This window comes from Mauremys mutica, chromosome 8 (genome assembly GCF_020497125.1).
Source record: "Mauremys mutica isolate MM-2020 ecotype Southern chromosome 8, ASM2049712v1, whole genome shotgun sequence".
In the NCBI taxonomy this organism is placed as follows: domain Eukaryota; kingdom Metazoa; phylum Chordata; order Testudines; family Geoemydidae; genus Mauremys; species Mauremys mutica.
The window spans coordinates 60133983-60160380 of record NC_059079.1 but is presented as its reverse complement, the minus strand read 5'-3'; the positions used below and the strand labels follow the sequence as shown (position 1 = coordinate 60160380).

Here is a 26398-nt window from a genome sequence, read left to right as displayed (position 1 = left end):
GAGGGGCAAGTATCTGAAACACTATAGTTTCCTTCTTTACTCCAGACATGGACTAGTTCCATGATTAAGAATATCCAGTCCATCATTCTAGGTTCCAACCCTTACTGAGGAAGAGAAGGAATTGTCCTTTATTTTTTAAAATAATACATTTTGGATTTGAGATAATTGCTTTTGAAATGTTCTCATGTCACTGTGACCTTTCATTTGTTATTTTACTTAAAATTAAAGTAACAGCTCAACCCACAAAACTACTAAAGTTTACGCATTTCTCAATATTTCCTAGTCCAACTTTCTTCCTTCCCTTGCCTCAATCTTTCAATTTTTATTCATTAGGATAGAAATACATGGGAAAATTAATATATACGTGCCATATGGTGCCTCATGATACATGCAACCTAAGTCTAAATCCCAAGTAAAATTGTATTACACACAGTCTGGTGTCTTACAACGACTGCACCTTGTAAATACCTTATAGCCAAAAATACGGTGTAAGAGGTAGAGTAAAATCAGTTCATAAAGATTTAATCTATGGTCTTCATTTTGCATCTTATAGAGCACCAATAATAATGGGCCAGATCCTCACCTAATGTAAATTGGCATAGCTCCATTGACATCAGGGTGCTATGTCAATTTACACCACCTGCCTGGCCCCACCGGATATAGTCACAAGCATGAGGGCTGATGTAGATTTTGTACCTGGAATTGTAAGTTTACAGGACAATTTTGCAAGGCTGTCTTTACTACTGCTAAATTCTTATCCTGAGACAGTGTTTCTAGTGCAAACAATTAAGCATAAGACTCACCTAAAAAGTTGGGGTAAAGATGATCTATGTTATCAACCACATAGTTACATTTGGGGCATCTGTTGTTATCCTCCAGACTCTGATGAATACATTTATAGCTGTTCAAGGAAAGTAAGAAATAAAACAAGTTAGAGGCCAGGAGGAAAAAGGCACAATGAAAGTGCAGTACAGATAACAGCAGAAAAATAATATCAGCACTTCATGAGGTGCTCCATACACCCTGTTAGATAACAGCTGTAAATGGAGCACAAGGATGTATCTAGAAGGGAGTGATATCAGGATGTTCCAATATTAACTAGTAACGTCCTAAAGCAAAAGGGCAAGTTAAAGCTTCATATCCAAAACTTGGATAGGCCACAATCATGTTTCTGCCTCGGGTTAAGGAACAGTCACTCAGCATATACATCAGATTGAAGGACAGTATGTAATACACTAAGTGTCTTCGCCCACCAGGAGACCTGTATCTTGCATCTGAAGTCAGTAAATGCTCTGCATAGCACAGACTGGCAGCTTTTACCACTTTTGTAAGCCACGATACTTGACAGCAGTGTCTGGAGTTTGTATAAAGTAACTTTGCCAGCACTGTAAAAAAAACTTAGTAAACAGTATTATCCCTAGACTACAGGATTATCTGGCACCCACAGTAACTTTAAATGAAACATAGACAAAGCATCTTTGGTCTCAGCTTCTCCCACTTCCTTCCAGCAGAGTGGATTAATAAATGTCATGCCATAAGGGACTTTCTGCTTCACTGCTAGGAAACCCAGGGACACACTAATCAGACACTGCACCTTGCTGTCAAGGACAATCATCCATCTCTGTAATCATCCATTACTATGTAGTATCTCACTCCTCAGATCAGTGACTGGAACAATGGACTGATATTATTGGATTGGTGCTGTATCATGGACACTACAACAAGCACAAGATGCTGCTTATGGCACGTAGTTGCAGAAGTCAGCAGCTACTTCTCCTGGAAGCATAATGCTGCAGGGGAGAAGTATATTCCACACTACAAAACTTAATCTGTAGGATAAGTGTAGTGTTAAGTGTTACTAAAAGATCAGTTAATGTACCAAAAGAATGATAAAACTCACAAGAGTTCTTTCTATTCTAACTGTATGCAAAATGCAAATGAGATATTAAGCTTTATGCTTCAGGGCTTAAGCTGATCTCTAACTATCAGATCATAAGGAGGACTAATTCGGGGGGGGCAAATTATACCACATCTGCCTTCTGAAGGATTCTTCCGCCCTCCTCTGAAGCACCTAGCCCTACCCACTGCAGGAGACAGGTTACTGCAGTTGACAGATGTTGAGAATGATCCAATATGGCAATTCCTAGTAAAACTTTGCAAAAAAACAGATATTTGAAGACAAGGGAATGGGGGGGGGGGCGTGCCTCGGTCTTCAAGAGTGACAAGTAAATTCTCCCCTCAAAAAAGAGTTTGTTAACAAAAATCACATCCTCTACAATTTTTAAAACTTTACTAAATAGGAAGTTGACTGACAATATTTTACCTAAGTACAGTACACTATAAACAATATGCAAGTGCTTAAGTTACAAGTGATGTGGTAGCACAAATATTTTCACTCTGGCCACACAGCCTTAGTCCTCTGACTAGTAGGTCTCAACATTTTAAATCCTGTTTTTACCCATTAATTCAGTCACAATTAACATGGGTTAAGCAGGAAAACAAAATGACGAAGAAACAAAATTAAGTTCCGAGTTTCAGTGTAAATCAATCTCTAACCACACTATAATGAAAGTATTTACAGGATGATCAATGGACATTTTGCTTAACATAAAATCTTACCAGAAACTGTGTCCACATTTCGTCATGTATGCTTCTTCAATCATATCAAAACAGATGGGGCTACAAGTAAAAAATAAATAAAAATAAAATGGTGTCTTTTTAAGTGTAAGAAAAGCAAACAAGAAAAAAAAACTGTAGTTAAAAAGTTCAATGCAGCCACCCAATCATTAAGAGGGAATATTTTCTGTTTGTAAAAGGGATTTAAAAAAAAAAAAAAAGACAGCAACAGCACCGTAGCAATTTAAAGATCAAATGGACACTCAACAGTTATTCTGTGAACAAGAAAGATGTTGTGAAATCTACAATTTACTACAATTAGAAACCAGGACAATGTCTGATCACAGAGCTTTCAGCAGTTACAAACAACCTCAAACACAATTACAGAACCTTTATAACAAGCCATTTAAAAAAAAAGAACAAACCTTCTGACAAGCAATGCTAAGTCTAAAAACAACAGCTTCAAAGTCAAAAACCTGTTTCTTTTTACACTGTTCAGTTACTGCACAAGACTGTTGTGATGATGAGTCACAAATTGTAGGACAGGAGAACAGGGATGACAAAAAACAAAAACAAAAAGAAGGGGCAGTCTAGTTTTGCTAAAACTCTAAACTGACTGCAAGACATGTCAAAAAGAATGTGATATTAACAGAGGGGTAAGAATTAGACTTTGGAATAATCAGCACAGAGATGGGAACACAACCATGAGACAGGGACAAAAAGGAATAAAAGCAGAAAGAAGCTGTTGATGGAACCTTGCATGGCATTAGCAGAGAGTAGGAAGAGGTGAAATAACCACTGAAGACTATGAAGGAGCAGTCGAAGAAGCACAAAAAAAACAAAAAAAAAAAAACAACCAGTCAAGCATGCAGTTGTGAAAGCCCAAAGGGAAAAGAAATTAAGGAAAGTGGAATAGCTGAGGGTGTTAAAAGCACTGGACAGGTCAAAGAGAATGGGGATGGAATTAAGGCTTTTGGATTTACCCAGAAAGAGGTCATTGGTGTTTTTCGCTAGTGCAGTCTCAGCAGAGCAGAAAGGGTTAAACAGACTGTAAAGGATTAAGAACATAAGAACAGCCATACTGGGTCAGACCAAAGGTCCATCCAGCCCAGTATCCTGTCTTCCAACAGTGGTCAATGCCAGGTGCCCCAGAGGGAATGAACAGAACAGGAAATCATCAAGTGATCCATCCCGTTGCCCATTCCCAGCTTCTGGCAAACAGAGGCTAGGAACGCTATCCCTGCCCACCCTGGCTAATAGCCAGTCATGAACTTATCCTCCATGAATTTATCTAATTCTTTTTTGAACCCTCTTAAAGTCACAACATCCTCTGGCAAGGAGTTCCACAGGCTGACTGTGCGTTGTGTTAAAAGATACTTCCTTTTGTTTTAAACCTGCTGCCTATTAATTTCATTTGGTGACCCCCAGTTCTGGTGTCATGAAAAGGAGTAAATAACACTTCCTTATTTACTTTCTCCACACCAATCATGATTTTACAGACCTCTATCATATCCCCCTCAGTCGTCTCTTTTCCAAGTGGAAAAGTCCCAATCTTATTAATCTCTCCTCATACAGCAGCTGTTCCAGATCCCTAATCATTTTGGTTGCCCTTTTCTGAAACTTTTCCAAGTCCAAGTCCAATATATCTTTTTTGAGATGGGGCAACCACATCTGCACACAGTATTCAAGATGTGTGTACAATGGATTTTTATGGAGACAATATGATATTTTCTGTCTTCTTATCTATCCCTTTCTTAATGGTTCCCAACATTCTGTTTGCTTTTTTGACTGCCGCTGCACACTCACTCACTCATGCCCGTCACCCCAATTGGGGTATGGGCCGCCAACCACAGATCTCCAGAGTCCTTTATCCTGGGCCATTCGCTCTAGCTGGTTCCAGGTAAAGCCCATTTTTTTGCTATCAGCCTGAAGGTCGCATCGCCAGGTGTTTCTTGGGCGACCTCTTTTCTGCTTGCCTTGGGGGTTCCACCGCAGTGCCTGTCTGGTGATGTTAGTTGGCTGCTTGCTGGGAGTTGATGGGTCCTCTCCAAGAGGTGGATGTTACTGATGGTGTCTGGCCAGCGGATTTGGAGAATCCTTCTGAGGCAGCTATTAATGGATCTTCCTGATGGTTGTTTTGGTTGTCCTCCAGGTTTCAGCTCCATACAGTAGGACTGCCTGCTTGGACAACATGAAGCCTACTCCCTGTGTGTGGGGTGCGTCGCTCTCTTCATGTCCTGAATACAGCAACAGCTCTCCTGTCAACAGTTGTCTCTGTCCAGCTTGCGTCCATCTTGTCTCGCTAATGCCTAGTAGGGTCAGGTTGTTGCTCCTCATCTCTGCTGCAACCTGCACCGTCTTTCCTGACTCGTACATGGTCCTCACGTTCCATGTGCCGATGGTAATCCTCCTGGTTGCAAGAAGGGTAATCGGCTTAGTGGCTTCCTCGCGGCTTTCACCACCCAGCGGCATGCGTCTTCGAGTTGAAGACCCTTCTTTTTCCAGGCTAAAAGTCTCTTATCTCTATTGTTGGCGTTTCTGTAGCAAGTTGATTTTTTACGGGGTGAAGTTGCTAGCCCCACGCCCAACCCTCCTCCTTTACCCTGACTTGGGACAAGCAGATGGCCCCAAAGGACCACTCTGGTGGAGTTGCCGCTGCACATTGAGTGGATATTTTCAGAGAACTATCCACAATGACTCCAAGATCTTTCTAGAGTGGTAACAGATAATGTACACCCCATCATTTTATATGTATAGTTGGGATTATGTTCTCCAATGTGCATTACTTTGCATTTATCAACACTGAATTTCATCTGCCATTTTGTTGCCCAGTCACCCAGTTTTGAGAGATCCTTTTGTAGCTCTTCACAGTCTACCTGGGACTTCACTATCTGGAGTAGTTTTGTACCATGTGCAAATTTAGCCACCTCATGGTTTACCCCTTTATCCAGATCATTTATGAATATGTTAAATTGGTACTGGGCCCAGTACAGACCCCTGAGGGACATCACTATTTACCTCTCTCCATTCGGAAAACTGACCATGTATTCCTACCCTTTGGCCTGGTCCACACTGGGTGTGGGGGGGGAGGGAAATCAATATAAGATACGCAACTTCATCTACGAGAATAGCATAGCTGAAGTCGACGCATCTTAGATCGACTTAGAATCACTTACTTTGCGTCCTCATGGCGCGGGATCGACGGCCGCCACTCCCCCGTCGACTGCTTCCACCTCTCGCCGAGCTGGAGTTCAGCAGTCAACGGGAGAGCGATCGGGGGATCGATTTATCGCATCTACACTACACGTGATATATCGATCCCCGATGGATAGATCGCTACCCGCCAATCTGGTGGGTAGTGTAAAAGTACCCTTTGTTTCCTATCTTTTAACCAGTTACCAATCCATGAGAGAACCTTCCCTCTTATCCTATGACTGCTTACTTTGCTTAAGAGCCTTTGGTGAGGGACCTTTTCAAGGGCTTTCTGGAAATCTAAATACACTATATCCACTGGATCTCCCTTGTCCATGTGCTTGTTAACCCCCTCAAAGAATTCTAATAGATTGGTGAGGCGTGATTTCCCTTCACAAAAACCATGTTAACTATTCCCCACCAAATTATGTTCATCTATGTGTCTAACAATTTTGCTCTTTACTATAGTTTCCACCAGTTTGCCCGGTACTGAAGTCAGGCTTATCGGGTTGTAATTGCCAGGGTCTCCTCTGGAGCCCTTTTTAAAAATTGGTGTCACATTAGCTATCCTACAGTCATTTGGTACAGAAGCTGATTTAAATGATAGGCTACAGACGACAGTTAGTAGTCCTGCAATTTCACATTTGAGTTCCTTCAGAACTCTTGGTGAATATCATCTGGTCCTGGTGACTTATTACTGTTTAGTTTATCAATTTGTTCCAAAACCTCTTCTAATTACACCTCAATCTGGGACGGTTCCTCATATTTGTCACTTAAAAAGAATGGCTCAGGTTTAGGAATCTCACTCACATCCTCAACAGTGAAGACCGATGAAAATAATTAATTTAGTTTCTCTGCAATGGCCTGATCGTCCTTGAGTGCTCCTTTAGCATCTCAACCATCCAGTGGCCCCACTGGTTGTTTAGCAGGCTTCCTGCTTCTGATGTACTTAAAAAAAAAAATTGCTCTTACTTTGAGTCTTTGGCAAGCTTCAAATTATTTTTTGGCCTTCCTAATTATATTTTTACATTTCATTTGCCAGAGTTTATGCTCCTTTCTATTTTCTTCACTAGAATTTAACTTCCACTTTTTAAAGGATACCTTTTTGCCTCACTGCTTCTTTTACTTCGTTGCTTAGCCACGGTGGCTCTTTTTTGGTTCTCTTATTATGTTTTTTAATTTGGGGTACACATTTAAGTTGAGCCTCTATTATGGTGTCTTTAAAAAGTTTCCATGCAGCTTACAAGGATTTTACTTTTGGCACTGTACCTTTTAATTTGTTTAAGTGACCGCCTCATTTTTGTATAGTTCCCATTTCTGAAATTAAATGCTACAGTGTTGGGCTGCTGTGGTGTTTTCCCTGCCACAGGGATGTTAAATTCAATTATATTATGGTCACTATTACCAAGCGGTCCAGTTAGATTCATCTCTTGGACCTGATCTTGTGCTCCACTTAGGACTAAATCAAGAATTGCCTCTCCTTATGGGTTCCAGGACTAGCTGCTCCAAGAAGCAGTAATTTAGGGTGTCAAGAAACTTTCTCTCTGCATCCCTTCCTGAGGTGACATATACCCAGTCAACATGGGGATAGTTGAAATCCCCCATCGTTATTGAGTTTTTTATTTTAGCAGCCTCTCTAATCTCCCTGAGCATTTCACAGTCATCATCACCATCCTGTTCAGGTGGTCTGTAATGTATCCCTACTGCTATATTCTTATTATTCAAGCATGGAATTACTATCCACAGAGATTCTATGGTACAGTTTGCTTCATTTAAGATTTTTAATTAATTTCATTTTACGCTCTTTTTCCACATATATAGTGCCACTCCCCCACCAGCATGACCTGTTCTGTCCTTCCGATATATTTTGTACCCTGGTATTACTGTGTCCCATTAATTATCATCATTCCACCAAGATTCTGTGATGCTTATTATACCAATATCATTTAATATGAGGCACTCTACTTCACCCATTTTATTATTTAGACTTCTAGCATTGGTATATAAGCATTTTAAAAACTTGTCACTTTTTAAGCTGCCTGCCATTACATGATGTAATTGAATGGGACTTTTTTCATTTGACTGTTTCTCATCAGATCCCACCTGTATTTTATCATCTTCCAGCCTCTCCTCCTTACTAGGACATAGGAATCTCAACATAAAAAAGTTGATGGTGAGAAAGTGAAGATTATGAGAATCAATGGCACTCTCCAGGAGAATGAGCATGAAGAGAAAGAGGAAGAAGGAGCAATAGTTGGGGGAGACAAGAGGAAGTGAGGAAAGTCTTGGGCTTCTAGAGTAAGAGAGGCAGTGGTATGTTTGAAAGGGGCCAGATGAGAGTGGGATTAAGAAGAAGAAAGTAATCCCCATCTCAGATTATCACCCAACAGAAAAGATAAGCAATAGGATATACAAATTTTAAGATTCTGAATGGTTGTCTACCAAGATGCAGCATGTAGGAAGACAACAACAATTTTGTATCTAATGCATGGCTCAACTAATATCAAATTTCAAGGTTAACAGTTAAATGAATACACTTTAAGGAACCTTTACAAATACATATCACTCGATAGGATGCAAAATATGCTAGTCTCCAGCCAGTAAGTCTCTAACAAGGGTGTACTCCCTTCACAAGCATCCTCCCATGGTTTGCCAACAAAGCAAAATCTTTGCATGTCAAAGATACCTGTCCCGTTGCAGAAAAATGATGGGGGCGGGAACCCAATCTCAGGCAGAAACAAGTAGGGTTTGACAGAACAGACTGCATACATGAAAGGAACCAGAATGTTACTTTTCTTTCTTCACTCCACTCTCTCCACTTCAGCATGGTGTAAGTGGGTAATAACTTCCCACAAGTTGATCCCCACTTTCCACCATCCACTCAAGAGGAGAAGTGGGGTCTTCTCCCAGCCTTATCTCATCCATCCTGAAGCAGGAAGGAGGACAATGCCTCCCAGTCCATCTCAAATATCTTAAACCCACTGGAAACAGAAGTGGAAGCCACAGCCTCCTCTGGGTCAATTATCCTCCCCAGATTGGACAAGTATTGCCCTGAAAACTAGATGGAATCTAAATATATAAACTACACTGGTTCTCAGTATTCTGCAACTGAATCATGTATTCAAAACAATTTAGTTTGAGGCCCATAACACTGCACTTAAAAAACCCCAACAGCTTGGACCAAAACTACAGACTATCTAGCCCCTTTCTTAGCATGAGAACCACAAAAGAAATGAGAAAGTAGCATGGAGTATCCTTAATATGAAGTGGCAGGTTCATTTTGGGTTGCATATTGTTTTTGTTCATTTTGATTAGCATCCAACTTCAGAGTTGAAACCAACGTCTCGCAGCTAGTAATCGTTTAATGTCAAGGCATTATTCAGCTTAGAAGAATTATAAAAATAAAGTTAGCCAACAAGAATATATTAGTAGGAGAGGGAAAGATTATTAAAGACTAAAAATAATAATCAAGGTTTTGCAATGATTTGAGGTTGCTCCCCATGTTTGTTTAAATAAAATAATAATAATAATAATAATAATAAAAACCTTCACTCATTCACTTTCTTCTTGATACCATGTTCCTTAGAATGGAGGTAGAAAGTGTCCGTGGAATGTAATGTCCAAACAAGAGATTCTAAATATATGCATTTATAAAACCATTTCTACCATGAGAACAACAGAGTCATCTCCAGTATGCCCCTAATGTGCAGAGTTTGGAAAGTGCAGTGTGCAAGGTCTGTAACATGATACAGAGTTGAGTTAACTCAGTTTCCCTTCACATGCTAGCAATCCAAGATTGTGCTGTTCTCCAAATTATTCTTCTTCATACCAGTCTGATTGGATAAGTGGCAGAGCCAAAATAGCTGAGAAAGAGGCCAGTCAGATCCTGCAAAACACACGTATGACGTGACAAATCATTCTTAACGGAGGCTAACATTTCCATTATTAAAAGACTGCTCCCCAGCAGTGCTCACTGTTTTATAAACAGAAACTAGATTAGCACCTTTTAATACTTATCACAGTCACCACTCGCTACCTGAAATGTAAGTGGCTATGCAAAAATATGTCTTAAACTAAGCTTAAAAATATAACAGCAGAGTCCTAAATAGTATCTGTTTACCTAGCTGACCTTACAAATAAAGGCTAAAACTTCCTAATTCAATGACCTCAATGGGACCAGCAGTATCACAAAGGCAAGAAACCAAAAGGCTCAGGAAACCACATGGATGTAGTATAATATGATTCCCTGTCTAAGACCATATAGAATCATGCAAAGCCTTGCTTTGAAGTTCTGGACAACTCAATGTTGGGAGCAGATCTCAACTGTACAACGAATGAAGGTTTTCATTTGTCATAGTACAGTACTTATTGAAACCTGGTTTCCCATGTGCTTCAACAGTAGGTTTATCACAATAAATATATCTCCTCTTTCAGCTAGTGCACAGAACATTACAAATGTATTCCAAGACCTTTTAAATACCTAACTCAGATACACAGTCCAAAAACAAAAATTAAGGCAAAAATGCGTAGAGAGCTGAGTGAACAGTTAAAATGAATCCAAACTGATTCATTGGTTGGTGGTGCTCTGTTGGCAAAATACTAAAGCTATGGCAAAAACATAGGAAAGAATGAGAAAAAAAAAAAAAGTGTTCATCCAGCCCCAGTGGAAACATGGGGATGAGGAGGGGAAAGATCACTAAAAATAAAAAAGGCAGATTTCCAGCAGGACTGTTATAGACAGCCTAGAGAAATTCCAATATATAAAAATACATCATAAAAACTTACCAAAAAAATGTAGTTATCCGCTTCTTGGAGAAGGAAGGAACCACATGAGAGCGGTACAAGGGGGAATGGCAGACAGGTAGCTGAAAAGTCTTAGGGCTTGTCTACACAGAGAAAGTGACGAGCATAGCTGTAGCAGAATAATTATTCTGGTTAATTTCCCCATGTAAACAAGCCCTTATTCCCCATCCATTGCCTTAAATGGCAATCTCAGGTGAAAGGGATACAAATTGCATGAGCAAGCCAAATCCTCTTTTGTAAGTAGAAAAACCCAGTCCCCATCAGTAGCTGCAGCTTTAGTACTATATACAGGAATGACAGGCATGAAAGTCTTTAGATATTTAGAAGGCCCTAAACATTCTACCGGTATTTCTCTTTGATTGAAGTTTTCAGATAGCAGATTTAGACATAGCTTCCATTAATTTTAAAGGAACATATGTCCCTAAATTCCTTATACTGCTTTGAAAATTTCTTCTTCTAGACTGTTATACTGTACCCATCACAGTGGTATTCAACCCTTTATAAATCTTAAGTGTTCTATGCAAGTGGTGTATGTGTGCACGTGTGCACACACACACACAGAATTTTTCTGTCTCTTCCTATATAGCAACAGGTAGAAACCACTGCAGTTTCTCTAACTTGTCCTTCTATTCTTCTCTCTCTCATTTAATAGTAGAGTATGGCTTTGTGTGACACACACACACACTTTTTTTTTTAATATAGACAGACATGAACCACTCTCTCTATGAGGCAACTAAGTCAAACAGAGAAGTCTTGCATTTTGTCCAGAACGTGGTCATATTCTTATCCTCAGAGATACTGGCAGGAAGTTCCACAGACTGAATTGTGCTGTCTTCTGAACAGGCTCGTCTCCTACTTATACTAGTCTTACCCCAACTGTTGAGAGTTTCTTGTTGCCCAAGAGGATTGCCAACTCATGAAGTCAGAGGTGCAGAAGGGAAGGTGGTATATGAGATGAAGATTCTCAGTAAGCTGGGACCAGGCAATGATCAAGAGCAGGCCTTAGAACTTGATCCAGTCTTTGATGGGCAGACAGTGCAGTACTAGATGATGCAGTTCTATCAATCTTTGTGTCAGCAAATGGGCTGTTTTGTTTTACACCAGCTGTATAGTGTTTGTGGATGCGTTCCCCAAATACAGCACATTACAAATTGAATTACTATGGACAGGTCTATGTCTGACATTAGGATTAACAGGTTTCTGAACACTCCTGTGGTTAGATGTTTGGCTGTGTGTGTGTTTTCCCTCTGTGTGCTGCCCCAGCCCTGCAGAGACAGCTGGCACAGCAGACATTGAGCCCAACGAGTACAAGATCTGTTAAGGGATGAAGGTACCCAGCCAGGTTTATTGTTGACAAAGCACGGTACTAGTATCCCACAGACTTTACCGGGATACTAATACATGTATGCCCGTAACAATGGATCAGCTTCATGAACAGCTTATATTTTCTTATTAGGAGGTCTATCCTCCTATAATCCTGACTTTTCAAATGAAAGGAAGACAATAAGCAGAGCAATGAGCTTCCAAAATTCAAGTCTGCAAATAAAACTCAGTGCATAAGCAATGCCCAAGTCTTGCTGTTTGTTCTCAGAGCTCAGAAACAAGTACTACTATGAAACATTACAGTCACTGAAGAAGCAACATGCTCTGCTCCCAAGCAGCAGCAGCACGACACCATTCTGGAAAGAGTTCTGTCCAGCATCCTGTTCAGAGTTAATGTGGAGCCTAGAAAGGAGTACTAAAGAGTAAAGTGTGTCACAAGGTCAGGGGAGGAGATCCTCCATGATCAGAGACTTCCTCCTCCCATCAACTTCCCCATAGACAATTGGAGAAAAAAGCCTAATAGAACTGTTATCCTGTATTTAAACACTCTTTCTTCTAATACAGGATGTAAACTCCCGACAGTACTGCACTAGAGAAAACTATTCACCAACACAAAAAGCTCATCCTGAATACAGTTTTCTCCACTTTGTATCCCCAAGATTGGCTGAAATGTACTACAACTTGTACACAAGAGAGATACTCCAACAATGTACTGTTTGCTAAATATTTCACAATCCAAACCAGCAACGTAGGCCAAACTTTGCATTGCAGCTTAGCAATCACACTGCTGAGTAAGCATTTTTAAAGTACTGAACAGAGGATATGGGCATAAACACCACTAATATTAAGCATGATTTCTGCATGCACCTTTGCAAATCCCACTCACTCAAACCCATTTGTCCATTTCTCATCTTCAGCCTGGTATCAACAGAAGCCACCATAGATCTTGCAGGTGTACCTTTTGTTACAACTCATGGTCCACATGCAGAGGGATCACCAACTGTTCCCTGTAGCATACTGTCTTTTAGAAAGTGTCTCGTTTATTGAGTTTTTCTTTATGGGAAATTTTTGCTTCTCTGATTGGCCAAAATAAAAGCTTATTTATTTAAATTGAAGTGTATGGCTCTGAAATCACACACATTTGACTTTTTGGAGTTGTGTACAATGTATGAAGAGAGTCATCCAGTTTAGATTCTTACCTCTGTAGGTCACACAGATAGAGCATTATCTCAGTGTTGCTACTGTAATTAATTGACAGGGCAGCTGTTTTGAGGATGACATTATTTCATAAACATTAAAAAGGCTAGGGATATACCTACTGCCCACAGAAGTCCATGACAATTGAACCCAAACAAATTACATGTAAGTCACGGTCTGCCCTTTAAGCAGCTATAAAAACCCCAGTATAGTTTCTCTATAAATGCCACTGAACAGCAAAATATAAGAGTTTTTCCCTGCTTGTCACTTCATTAAATTTTTCCTCTTGCTCTGCTTAGCCAATTGTACTTTGAAGAGAGACTGTGACTAATTATGTATGTGCTCTCTTCAAAATGTCAAGTATCAGAGGGGTAGCCGTGTTAGTCTGGTTCTGTAGAAGCAGCAAAGAATCCTATGGCACCTTATAGACTAACAGACGTTTTGCAGCATAAGCTTTCGTGGGTGAATACCCACTTCTTCGGATGCAAGTCTTCTTGCATCCGAAGAAGTGGGTATTCACCCACGAAAGCTCATGCTGCAAAACGTCTGTTAGTCTATAAGGTGCCACAGGATTCTTTGCTGCTTCTTCAAAATGTGTATTGAACTCAACTGAGAAAGTTTTAAAGGTTGGTTTTCAATCTTTTGAAAAGACAAAGAATAATTGCTAAACCATCAAGAGTTTTCAACAGGCCAATAAGCCACATGTTCTTGTTGTATCCTTTGACCTCTCTTCCCTCTAACCTTCTTTCTCCCTGCTACATTTAGTACTGTGCCGTGCCATGCTTAAATTGATCATAAGTACTCTAGGTAGGGGATCATGTCCCCCAACCATCAACTCCTCAACAGTGTCATCTCCCAACCATCTCCCCTCACTATCATCCACCCCAACAGTGCTATCTTCCAACCAAACCATCCCTCCTTCTCACAAAAAGTTGTCAACACACCAGTTGAACCTACCCACCAACCTTCTCAATCAAAAGCCCTAACCCAACCACATCTCCTTAATCTTGGTGTTCTTGAGTGTATGGAGGGGAGTGGGAGTTAACAGACATGGGTTCTACTCCATCTCCTGTTGTGCCACGAACACCGTGACACTCACTGAGCAAGTCACTCAACCTCTGTGGCCGCTTCTCTCAAATTATAATTATGCCACTCAATAGCTTCAGTTCTCCATCTGTACAATAGCAATAATACTTCCTTTGTACCACCCTTTGCCTGTCTTGTCTATTTAACTAGCAAGACAATCGCCACTCTGAGGAGCTTACAATGTGTATCTACAGCATCTACCACAATGGGGTCCCCAAGCCTGATGAAGCCTGTGTGTGCTACTATAGCACAAATAGTAATAGATATATTCCACTGAATCCTTAACCCAAATACCAACAGCCATACAGAGCAGTCTTATAAACAGCCACCCTCCACAAAAATCATTAACAGTCCACCAACCAGCCTGACTTCAGTGAAGAGCCTAAACCTTCAACATACATCATCAATACATCACCATCACATTTACCACCCTAAAAATGGTGCACTACCACTCGTCCATATTGTCTGGTTATATTTCATTGCATTCATCCATCAGTTAGTTAAAACTTTGCCTCTTGTAGCTGATTGAGACCAGCTGGAAGGTTTGGGGCCTATTAATGATAGGAATTATTAATGCTTTCTTTTTTTAAGGCAGATTGCCATCAGTGACAGAAAGGCACTGCCTCCAGAAGCCATTTTATTGTTAATGTCTAACCTGTTATTACAAATTAACCTAAACTTTTTGGAGAACTCCAAGTACATCTTTATCATCAATGTTCACATTTCCTACTGATCTGGTTTTAGGCACTGGTCTGATACACGTGCAATTGTTACTGACCTTCCAAGAAACAGACACATCCATGCTGATTTTGTTAGTTCTATCAGCAGGTTTCAATACCAGTGATCAAGAGATTGTTGACTCCTCTTCAGAATCTCATAGGAGTGGACGGGAAAACCCTTCAGTGGGTTCTTTCCTGTCCAAGAGATGGACATGCATGGATTTGCAGGGCTCTGTTTTATATCTGCAGGTGTGGATATCTGTGGACCATTTTTACAGATCGCAGATACAAATTTTGTGCCAGCACAGGGCTCTACCAAGAGGTGCTAAAGGATGACAAAGAGTGATTACTCTTTCTCCTTAAAAGCCATCTCATATGTGCAGTTATAAATGGCTCAACATAGGTAAGAAGAAAGCAATGCCAAATATGTAAGGGGAAGAATTTAGGCACTGGATAAGAGCTGTGAGCGCATTCTCTCTTGGAGATACATGACTGACCACTGACAATATGTTTTACATTTTGTAGTGAAAAGGGCTCTATTACTTTTTCTGGATGCTTAGGTAGCAGTCATGGCATTTAGTTTTTTCCATCTAAAGTTTGTTGCAAACCATTCTTTCCTGATGCACCACAGTGATCTCTGCCATGATAACTTAACATTTCGCTATTGCAACATGCTGTACTTGAGCACCTTGAAACTTCAGCTAAGCAAAATGCTTGTCTCAAGTGCTGTGAGACACTACTGCCACATACAACCAGTTCTCTGTGCCCTATACTGGTTACCAGTTTGCTGACTGGACTGCACCTGTAAGTAATCTACAAACACACTAAGACCCATTCTTTCAGGGCTTATCTCTACAGCAAAAATGCACTGTATTAGAAAACATTAACTCACCCAATGTACAACACTAGCACTGATGAGGATAATCATGTTTAAAGTCAAGTTATGGTTAAACACAGCCAGCTAACCATTTTAAAACATAACTATTCTTATAAAGCATTCAGTGTAAACATACTGCACACACTAACACACTGCTTTTTCCCATAGTAGGCAAGTTCTCTCCCCTAGGACCCTATAACTAGAACTATGGTCAGTTGGGCACTTACTGTGACCGCCCAAGGCTGAACTCTTGAGTGTTAGACATATTCCCAATCTCTGTATCTCTGAAACCTGCTCCTGGCCACCACCTGCTAGGTCCCAAGTGTATTGAGCATCAGGTGAAAACGCCATGATTTGTTCGGTCAGGATTCATTAATTTGTGGCCTCAGTGACATCTGCAGCGGCGGCACCCCGGAGAAGAGAAGAGATCTTCTTCTGTAGGGGGGTGCGGGTGGAAAGTCCTACCGAGTCTCGTTAGACATACAAAGGGCAAGCAAGAGGCAGGAACGCCCCCCTCCCCGCCAAACCCCAGCTGCCCAGACAACCCATCAACGCCCCTCGGCTTCCCCCAACGCCCGCAGCATCACCAGCCCCTCCCGCCGGGACAGCCTAGGTGGCAGCGGGGATGGGGCGTGCTCCTGCCCCCGGCCCGGCCGCACTCACCACACGAAGTCGTTGCTCTTGTCCTCGTACGAGTTGAGGAGCCCGTTGCAGAGCGGGGTTAGCAGCGGCCTCTTCCTGCTCCCGACGCCGCCGCCAGACGAGGAGCCGCCGCCGCTCCCGCCGGGCCTAGCCGCCCCCGCCAGCCGGGGAAGCCCAGAGGCCGCAGCCCCGGAGCCCGAGACGGCGGCCGCCACCAGCACAGGCCGCGCGGGGCCCCCGAGCCCCGCGGACGAGGAGCAGGAGCCCGGCGCCGACGACGAGGAAGCCGAAGTGACGGCGGAGGCCGCGGCGCCCTGCCCGGCCGGGGGGTGCTGCTGCGGCGGCTGCCGGCTGCCTGACATGCCGAGGCCGGGCGGGGGAAGCCTTAGCGCATCCTGCGCGCCGCCGCCGCCACCACCACGGCGAAACAATAAAGTTTTGTTCAAAGCAAGCACCGCCCATCCGCCGGGGCCGGGGCCGGGGCCGCGCGCGCAACTTTATCGGCACCCCCCCCCAGCGGCGGCAACACAGGCCTACGGCGGAGCCAACCTTGTTCAATCTTTATTGACAGGACCCCTGCGGGAGACAGCAGGCCGGGCGAGCGTGAGGGAGACGCTCCGCGGCCACCGCGCACGCGCGGTCTGCGGTGGAGACGGGTTCCGCCGGCAGCGGGGAGGAGAGAGAAGAGCGGCGCGTGCGCAGCTCGCCGAGGGAGGGTGAAGGGGGGGAGGAGGGGCCGAGGGGGGCAGTTGCCAGTGGCCGGGGTTGGCCGAGGGGCTCTTCACCCTGGAGCTGGGCCAGCAGCTGGGGAAGGCGAAGGTACTGGCAGGCAGGGCCGGATCTAAGTTTTTTGCCCTCCCAAGCAAAAAAAAAAACAAACCTCCTGAGAGCGCAGCTGCCAAAGCAAAAAAAAAAAAACCTCCCAGAATTGTGCTGCCCCTGGAATTGTGCCACCCCAAGCACTGCTTGGTTTGCTGGTGCCTAGAGCGGGTCCTCCTGGCAGGCCCATGCCACCCGTCCGAGGAAGAACTTCTCCAGGGCAAGGCCAAGTGACGGCAGCGTGGCTCAGCACCAGCCTCTGCAGTGAGTGGGGCGAGTCCTCCGGGACCTCAACCAACATGGCTCCCCAGCAGCTCCACCGTCTCCCTGACATGGTCATGATGGAGGAGCAGCAGGGCCAAATTGGAGTGGAGGTGTGACCCCCCCCCTGCATCTGGTTGCCATGCCACTTCCTAAGATTTGGCCCAGCCACCCATCCTGACAGAGTGGTGTCCGGGCTGATGGAGAGGAGCTGGGTCAAAGTCAAGTGAGGGACATTGTAACCTGGCACAACGGATCACAACACCACTCAGATTTCTGGCAACTATGAAAATTATAGTGTGTGTTAACACAGTTTCCTCAACAATCACGGCCCACTATTTTCTTATAGCCTCATCCACATGATGATGGGACAAATGGCAACCCTAGGACACCTGGGGTCTGTACCCATCTTGCTGTGTGACCTTGAGCAAATGACTTAGAGTCTGATTTTCAGAGATGCTGAGCATTCATTGATTGATTTCAGCTGGAGCAATGGATGCTCAAATCAGGCCATTAACCAATCCATGCCTCAGCTTCCCCCTCAGTAAAAAGGGGTGATGCCCTTCACTGCCTCTCGGGGTTGTTGTGAGGACATAGTAGTTGACATTTGTAAAGCACTTTGCAGTTTATCAGTGAAAGGTGCTGTGGAAAGAGAAAGCACTGTTATTTACTTATTTTTACTATAGAAGAAACAGCTTCTGTTTTTATAATCATCCCTGAAATCTATTAAATTTCTGCCTAGTCCAATATACTTTAATTAGGATAAAGACACACAAAAAAAGGGATCCTCCCATCCTTGCTGTTAGAATGAGGACTCCACTCACCCTTTCTTAAAACTCTGCAATGGTAACAGTTTCTGTAATCTGTTCCTCCTCCCTTATCACTGCCCTGCCTCCCTCCCAGCCATTCCCTCTCTCCTCTGCTGCTGTGTCCATCCTGGTCTCTCTCCCTCCATGCTTTCCCATAGTTTTTGCCCCACATGTCCCCCCACTTCTCCATCTCTGTCCCCTTATTCCTTGCCCTCTTTAGTCTCCTTGTATTCTACAATCCCATTAATCGCCATTGTTTTCTTTCCTGCACCCCACATTCCCAGGTATCTTCCCTCAGTATTCCTCTTGCCCCACTCCCACATTCTCATGTTTACCCTCCCACCAGTACCACCACCCAGATCTTGTTCAGCTCAACACACCAGGGGAAATATAGCACAGGGTGTCTCAGATTGGACACCCAACACTGAAGCACAACAAATTAGTGAAAATTAGACCTGGATGCAGTTCTAGCTTGTGAAGAGAAACTGGCCAGGGTTATTCAGTTTCTCTACATCTAGTGCTTTACATATGGAGCTGGCTGCAAGGAGAAACTGACTAGAATTAGTCTGTTTCACTTTGTTTCATTTTGCAGCCATCTTCATGTGAAAATAAATTGATACTAAGAAATAACACCATTTTCCTTCTGCAAGCTCTGTACATTGGGAGCCCAGCAAAAGGGTGGGAGGACACCAAATGAGAGTAAAGTAGGAAAAGCGCAAAATAAAAGCAAAAGAAGAGCAAATAAGGAAAGAAATTCAGAAGACAACACAGCCACAGTAAAAAGGTGTTTTTATGTGAAGGGGGGAAGAGAAAAAAAAAAGAAAGATTTTTTTTTTTAATTGGAGATATGCCAATCTCCTAGAACTGGAAGGGACCTTGAAAGGTCATCAAGTCCAGCCCCCTGCCTTCACTAGCAGGACCAATTTTTGCCCCAGATCCCTAAGTGGCCCCCTCAAGGATTGAACTCACAACCCTGGATTTAGCAGGCCCATGCTCAAACCACTGAGGGATCCCTCCCCCCTGAGTGAGGAGGAACAGCTTACAGAAACTGTTACCATTGCAGAGCTTTAAGAAAGGGTGAGTGGAGTCCTCATTCTAACAGCAAGGATGGGAGGATCCCTTTTTTTGTGTGCCTTTATCCTAATTAAAGTATATTGGACTAGGCAGAAATTTAATAGATTTCAGGGATGATTATAAAGATATACTCTAATAATACCATTTACTTTTCACATCTACTTCTGCTCCTCCAAAACTGAAGATCAAGATACAGAAGCAAAATGTACAGGCTGAGAGCAACTAGTGGAATGTCTATAAGCTACCTTGCTCCCAAAGTTCCTATGAATAACTTTTAGATATTTGCGCTGATCCCAAAAAAATTGCAGAAATTAAAAACAAAATAATATCTTTGAAGAATGTTATTGCAGTGAAATAAACCAATCAAAGCCAATGCATGTGTGGAAGTCCACCCATTACTGTACATGATAACTAGCCTTTGCAGCATATGCATATAAACCCCTTGGTTGTGAGTAAGGATTGAACCCAGCAGTGTCAGCATCAAAAAAACAAGTCTCTGCCACTTGAGTTTAAGATTTTCTCTACCTATGCAGTACTTTTAGCCGTGTTCATCCCAGGATATGAGACAAGATAGATGAGGTAATAACTTTTATTGGACCAACTTCTGTTAGTGAGAGAGACAAACTTTCAAGCCACACAGAGCCCAGACCTGAAGAAGAGCTCTGTGCGGCTTGAAAGCTTGTCTCTCTCACCAACAGAAGTTGGTCCAATAAAAGACATTACCTCACCCACCTTGTCTCTCTAATCTTCTCTACCTGTGAGATAGTAATGGATTGTACGGTCACGGTGACCAGCCTCCAGAGGGCGCTATGATCAAACTCATTAGACCAGTGTACTGCACATGCATTTATGGTAATTGTATACATAAATCAGACACATTACCCTCCAAACTCTACATTGGCATGTGTAATCACTTGCACTGTATATGCAACTGCAGTAAATGCACACACAGTTGAGGGTACATCTTTGCAGGAATACACACATGGATTTCTACCTCTTGCAAATTTGTTTAGAGTCTCCTGTCTGCCACACTCACAATATTCTTTGTTCCAGTCCCCACGGTATTATAGTGGCAAGGCTACTTGTGTGGTTATTGTCATGTTCAGAAGATGATGTATTAAGAATACATTCAAAACAAAAAGAGATACTCTCCATCATAGTCAAATATTACTGGGGCATCAATATTAGAAGGAAGGAAGTGAGAGTGTATTTGCAGCTGAATGCACCATAATAGAAATATATGTTTCTGCCCTTTTTCACACATCAATCCTCCTTACTATAAATTGTGTTTGTGACTTTTATGACTGTCTCCATTTACCTACACCGTTTTCCACCAGAGCTGTAATGATCACGCCTAGCCCAACCATTGAAGCAACTGGGAACAACATGTATCTCATCAGTCCTTCTCCACAAGGAGATTGGCACTTTTTCTAAATAAAAGGATGTGTCGGTTAGTTATTTGAGACTGAGGACTGGCAGTCAAGTGTCTTAGGCTCAGTTCATGACTGCCACTGACTCACTCTGTAAACTTGAACAAGGCACTTAACCTCACAGTTCCTCAGGTTCCCTACCTGTAAAATAATAATAGGGACTGCATAACAATGGGCATAATAGTACCTAGTAAGGGCTATAATAATACTTCATCAGAATGTTGTAAGGCTTAACCAATGAACGTTAGGAAAGTTCTTGCGTATCTTTCTATGAAAAGTGCTATAGAAGTGCAAAGCATTATTATTATTTATTTGTATTACAAACATGTAACATCTTCCATGAAAGGACCTAAGAGAACTTTATAAATAATACTTGATTAGGACTCTCGATTATCCAGGTTATATTAGAGATGATATTTTACAGATTGGGAAATTGAGGCATAGATAGATTAATAGCCTGATTTTAAAGTCAGTGGGTGCTCAGAGTGCTCAGTGCCTCGGAAAATCAGGCCGTAAGTGACTTCCTCAAATCACAAAGGAAGTCAGTGGCAGAGCCAGCCAGGACTTCTGGCTCTCTGGTGTATGTTCAACCACTAAATATGCCCCTTCCTGAATTTACAAAAGGGAATTGGGAGAAACTTAACTAAGTCCTTCTGAGCTTAAATTCTACAAGAAATTAGACTCAAAAATCAAAGACTTCCAAGAACTTTATCCAGTCATTTAACACATAGGTTGCTCAGGATGTAAGAAAAGGAGTCAGAGCAGAAGTGAAAGAGAAAGATAAACACAGCAGAAGTTCTAAGAACTTTTATTTGTTATTCTTTGTTTCGTGGATTTTAGTCTAGGTGCAAGTGAGGCTTAGAATGTGGAATATATGGTGATGTCTAATACAGTGAAGATTGTACAAGAGTTTCCATCTAAAGGGTCTTTTCCAGTTCTTTATAACTTAGTCCAACTTCTACCTTTTGGGCTGAAATTTTGGAAAGTTTGAGGAAAAATGGTTCAGAATGACAAGAGTGAGGAAAATAGTTTCTCTCTCTCTTTCTACACACACACATATATATATATATATATACACTATATATATATATAGTGGTGATCTTATTTTAATAGCTCTAGTTCCTGAATGGTAGGTAGTAGAAAGTTGAGGTGTTGAAAAGATGTGGTCCCTTGATCAGGAGCGGCGCCAGGGTTTCTGGCTCCCTAGGCAGAATTCAGGGGGTGGCATTTTGTGCGCTCCCCATGGGGCGCGCGGGAGCTTCCGGTTCCACTCCCATCGCACCGCCAAAGAAGGACCCGCCGCCGAAATGCCGCAGGCAACAGCGGCAGTCATTGAGCTGCTCAATTGCCTGCCGCTGTTTTCCGCGGCACGTCGGCAGAAGGTCCTTCTTCGGCGGCGCAACGGGAGTGGAACCGGAAGCTCCCGTGCGCCCTGTGGGGAGCGCACAAAATGCTGCCCCCCGAATCCTGGCGCCCTAGGCGACCGCCTAGGGTCGCCTAATGGAAGCGCCGGCCCTGCCCTTGATCACAGATATGCCTTTCAGTGATCTGGTGAAAATTTATTTTGATTTGACCGAGTTAGGAGATTTTTAAATACAGTACTTTATGCACGTGCACTGATTTTGATGGGGATAACGGTAGCTTTGTTTTTACTAATTATCTCACAATGTTCCATTGGCACTGCAGATCTGTGCCTATATCAGAGGGCTGAAAGAGATCTGTGCATATGTGTGTGAAAGAAAGATGAGTGGAGGTTAAATTATAATGTGTGGGTGAGTGTGGATTGAGGCAGGACTACAAAAGAGCCTTGTCTCATTTATGATCTATTAATGTATGAATTCTCAATTGGTGCCCAATACTGTGGAACCCTGTTTACAGGGGAAAATATACATGATCGTGTAATTAAAGATGACATCATAATGAATATGCATGAGGAGAGAGTTAAGTTTGCACGAGCAACCTTATGAGTGCTTTGCTTTGCACTCTTACTGTCCTTTTAGAAGTGTAATAGGGTGATTCACTCCTTAAGGGATGGATGGATGGGTCTAGACAACCCCGATTATTAAAGAAGCACATTTAGGTTGGATCAGGGGCTTCCTTATAAAGAGCAGGAGGAAGCTACTGAGTATGGCCAACAGGAGAAGGAAGCTGTGGCCTCAGGTGCAACTGGTGGCTTTGAATAGAGCAGACTGGTACTGAGAAAGCTGTATGTGGTGAACGAATCAGGGCTGGGTATGAACTTTTGTGTTATCAGTATTGATCAAAAATCATGAGATTGGCCCAAAATATCATGACCATTTAAGAAAAGATTGTACTGTGGGAGGGTTTTTTTGTCAGTCTCTTGACTTTTCAATTCCCCCTGCTCATCCCCAGGGTATGTGCATGTGACAATTAGTGTTGCCCCCTCTTCCACATGTACTGGATAAGGTGATTTTGGCCCCTGCTGCAGGAGCTCTCACCCCCACATCTTCCCGTCTCCTGCCCAGCAATTAATCCTGTTCCCCAGCCCCTCATCAGTTCTGTCCTCACCCAAACCCCTCTATTCTGCCCCCCTCAGTTCAGTCCGTTCTCTATGTCACACACTGGTAAAATCATATGACTTGAAGTGTTGCCAACTCTCATGATTTTATTGTGGGTCCTGCAATATTTGGTGTTTTTCTTAAAGTTCCAGCTGCTGGAATCAGGTGACTACACAAGAAACTCAACTTTCAGATTTTAAAACTAGTACATTTCTAGCCTTTACGATTGTAGAGAAAAGCTTAAAAGTGTGACTTCTAACACCTCAAAAAACAGAAGGTAAATACACTCCCCTCCCATTTCTCTTAAGGCCACTGGGACCTGAAAATTTTGACCTTCCACAGAAGACAATTTCCATTAGGAATATCAGGGTGACTTATGGATTTGTTTGCTCCCCACTTTAGCCCCTCCCCACTCAGTTCTGCAAGAGACAGGCAGAGAACAGAACAGTGTACTGTTTTGCCAAAGCCAAGACATGAGACGTCACTGAAAGATTGGATAGGGTTTTGAAGCTGATGGGCATGGATCTAGTGATAATGGTTCATCTCAGCACTATTGACACTGTGTCAGGCTATCTCACAGATAACAGATGACTTCAGGAACCTCAGAAGTGTGCTGAAGAAGTAGAATGTCCAAATGATCTTCTCCAAAATCCTTTCTGTCCCATAACTGAAGAAAGACAGAAAGCAGAAGATTCTGGAAGTGAACCACTGGTTAAATAAGTGATGTAGTGTGGAAAGTTTTGGGTTTGTGGAATATTGGTCTACCTTCTATGAGGAGAGGGGGTTATATAGTTTGGGTGGCCTTCACCTCAGTAGATGGAGAACCAATCTCTTTGGGAACAGGCTGGCTAGAGTAGTCAGGAAGTCGTTAAACTAATAACAAAAGGAGACGGTAAAAAGAGAGAATACATGAGCACTTATTTAGCATAAAATCGAAATGTTGAGAACAAAATTAATTAAGGAATCAAAGGATCTGAAGAGAAAACAATTCTTTAATTGCCCATTCATCAATGCTAGGAACCTGGATAGCAAACAAGAGGAACTGCTCATTTATTAGCATATATTCAATCAATCTGGTATTCCTGAAACCTGGTGGGATGATTTGCATGGCTGGAATGTTAAAATCAATGGTTATAATAACCTATTTAGGAAGGATTAATTGGGCAAAAAGGGAGGGCAGGTGGCAGTCAATGTAAAAAATGACATCTGTTCCTGAGCCACTGACAGCTCAGAAGATAATTATCTTGAATGCTTATCGCAGTGTCTACACTGACACGTTGTCAATCTAAATTTGCCACAAAAAGCTCAACGCCTCTTGTCAAGGTGGTTTTATTCTGTTGGCAAAGCAGGAGAGTTTTGCCAACGGGAGGAGCATTGTAGTGTGTACATCTCCACTGTTTTGTCGATGAAACCTGACTTTTGTCAACAAAACTTCGTAGTATAGACAAGGCCTATGGCTCAATGTCTTAACAGATAAACTTCAAGTCTTCAAATCTGTAACTTGAAGTCTTTAAATTGCGATTTGAGGACTTCAGTAATGCAGCCAGAGTTTATGGGTCTATTTCAGGAATTGGTGGGTGATGTTCTGAGGCCTGTGATGTGCAGGAGGTCAGACTAGATGATCATGATGTCCCTTCTGATCTTACAGTCTATGACTCTATAGAACACAAGATGGGGTATTAGTTGATGTCTACTACAGACCACCAAATCACTCCAGGGAACAGCTGATCAGCTCCTGACCTATAATATGTATGGGAAAAATGGAGGACTTCAGTTTGAGTGACAAATCTGGAGGCTGCACACTGCCTGTACTAATACATCCTTGGAATTTCTAAATATTATAAGTGACCAGTTCCTAACTCAAAACAGTGTTGCATCAAACATGGGGGAACTCTATATTAGACCTTGCTTTGACAGATAAAAAGGAACAGATCACAGAACTAAAAATTAATGGTAGCTTAAGTACAAGTGATCATGACTTGATCATATTTATGATGTGAAATCAGAATAAAGTCCAGACCAATTATGTATTTACTTGGTGCTTCCAAAGGACCAGTTTCACAGAGCTGAAAACAATCATGACACAAATCAGCTGAGAGGGAGAATTTAATCAGAAAAATGTGAATAATAATTGGTTATTGTTTAAGAACATTTTATTAGATGCCCCAAATGCCACAATTACGTATTATTGTGGGCCAGGGATTGTATTTAATTCCCTGTGGGAAGATGACCACAGCCCTCCAGGAATTAAGAAAAACAGGGAGTGGTTAAACAAATTCACTCAGGCTGTACACCTCCAGAGAGGTACCACCCCCTGGAGAAGTTCACATATACTGGCTCAAACTGGATTCTCCAGGGACCAACAGACAAAGAAAGGACATTTGGATAAACCGCCCAAGTTTAAACTGACTCAGGGCCTTCATTCTTATCCAGCAAATGGACAGGACCTTTTGTCCAAAGGGTTAGAAGGATAGCAGCCTCCTGAGGCTCCGTAAGACTGATGGGTGATTTCCGATAAGCTTTTAGCATGAGACGTAGGAACTCATGTTGAGTTTTATTTATATGTTTTCTCTGTAATGCTTTTGCCTTAAGGATGACTGAGCTTGCTTAAAAAGAGCTGTGTGGTAACTTATAATGGGGGGCAATGACACTGTTTGTGGCTTCTGAGGAGAAAGCAAAGCACAGCCGTTGGCCTACCTAGACAGTCTGGGAATAACACAGTGTAGGCAGTTAACTGGGCAGCCTGGAAAACCCCCGCTCAGGAGCGGGAGAGAGGCATGTCTCTGCCCAAGAGAAGTGATATCGAGGAGCTGGGAGCCTAGAGTGGGCACCCTTGGTGGACTGCGGAGAGGAAATAGAGGTGCAGTTGCCCTGAACTGTACGAACTTCAATCCCAACATATTACACAACTACTTCAGCACTAGCAGTATGGCCCTGAGCCCCATCTCCCCACCCCCCCACAAACACACTAAAACTATCTAATCGCTGTCTAAGGGCCTGATCGCCTGAGCTATTATGAGCCCCCAGCTCC

At 42.6% G+C, this 26398-nt stretch overlaps 1 protein-coding gene across 3 annotated transcripts in view; it reads right to left on the bottom strand.

Moving 5' to 3' along the window:
• Window positions 1-17078, bottom strand: part of COP1 (COP1 E3 ubiquitin ligase) — a 198974-nt gene extending 181896 nt beyond the window's left edge. The window contains exons 1-3 of one of the 3 annotated variants that reach the window (XM_045028092.1): window positions 17005-17078; window positions 2620-2679; window positions 804-901 (exon numbers count right to left, since the gene is read on the bottom strand). In XM_045028092.1, coding sequence (XP_044884027.1) covers window positions 804-901; window positions 2620-2663 — 142 coding nt within the window. In that variant the 5' untranslated portion in view covers window positions 2664-2679; window positions 17005-17078. Of the gene's footprint in view, window positions 1-803; window positions 902-2619; window positions 2680-16476; window positions 16960-17004 lie in introns of those variants that run through there. The other 2 variants (XM_045028090.1, XM_045028091.1) reach the window with 2 other exon arrangements.
• Window positions 17079-26398: the final 9320 nt, after the last annotated feature.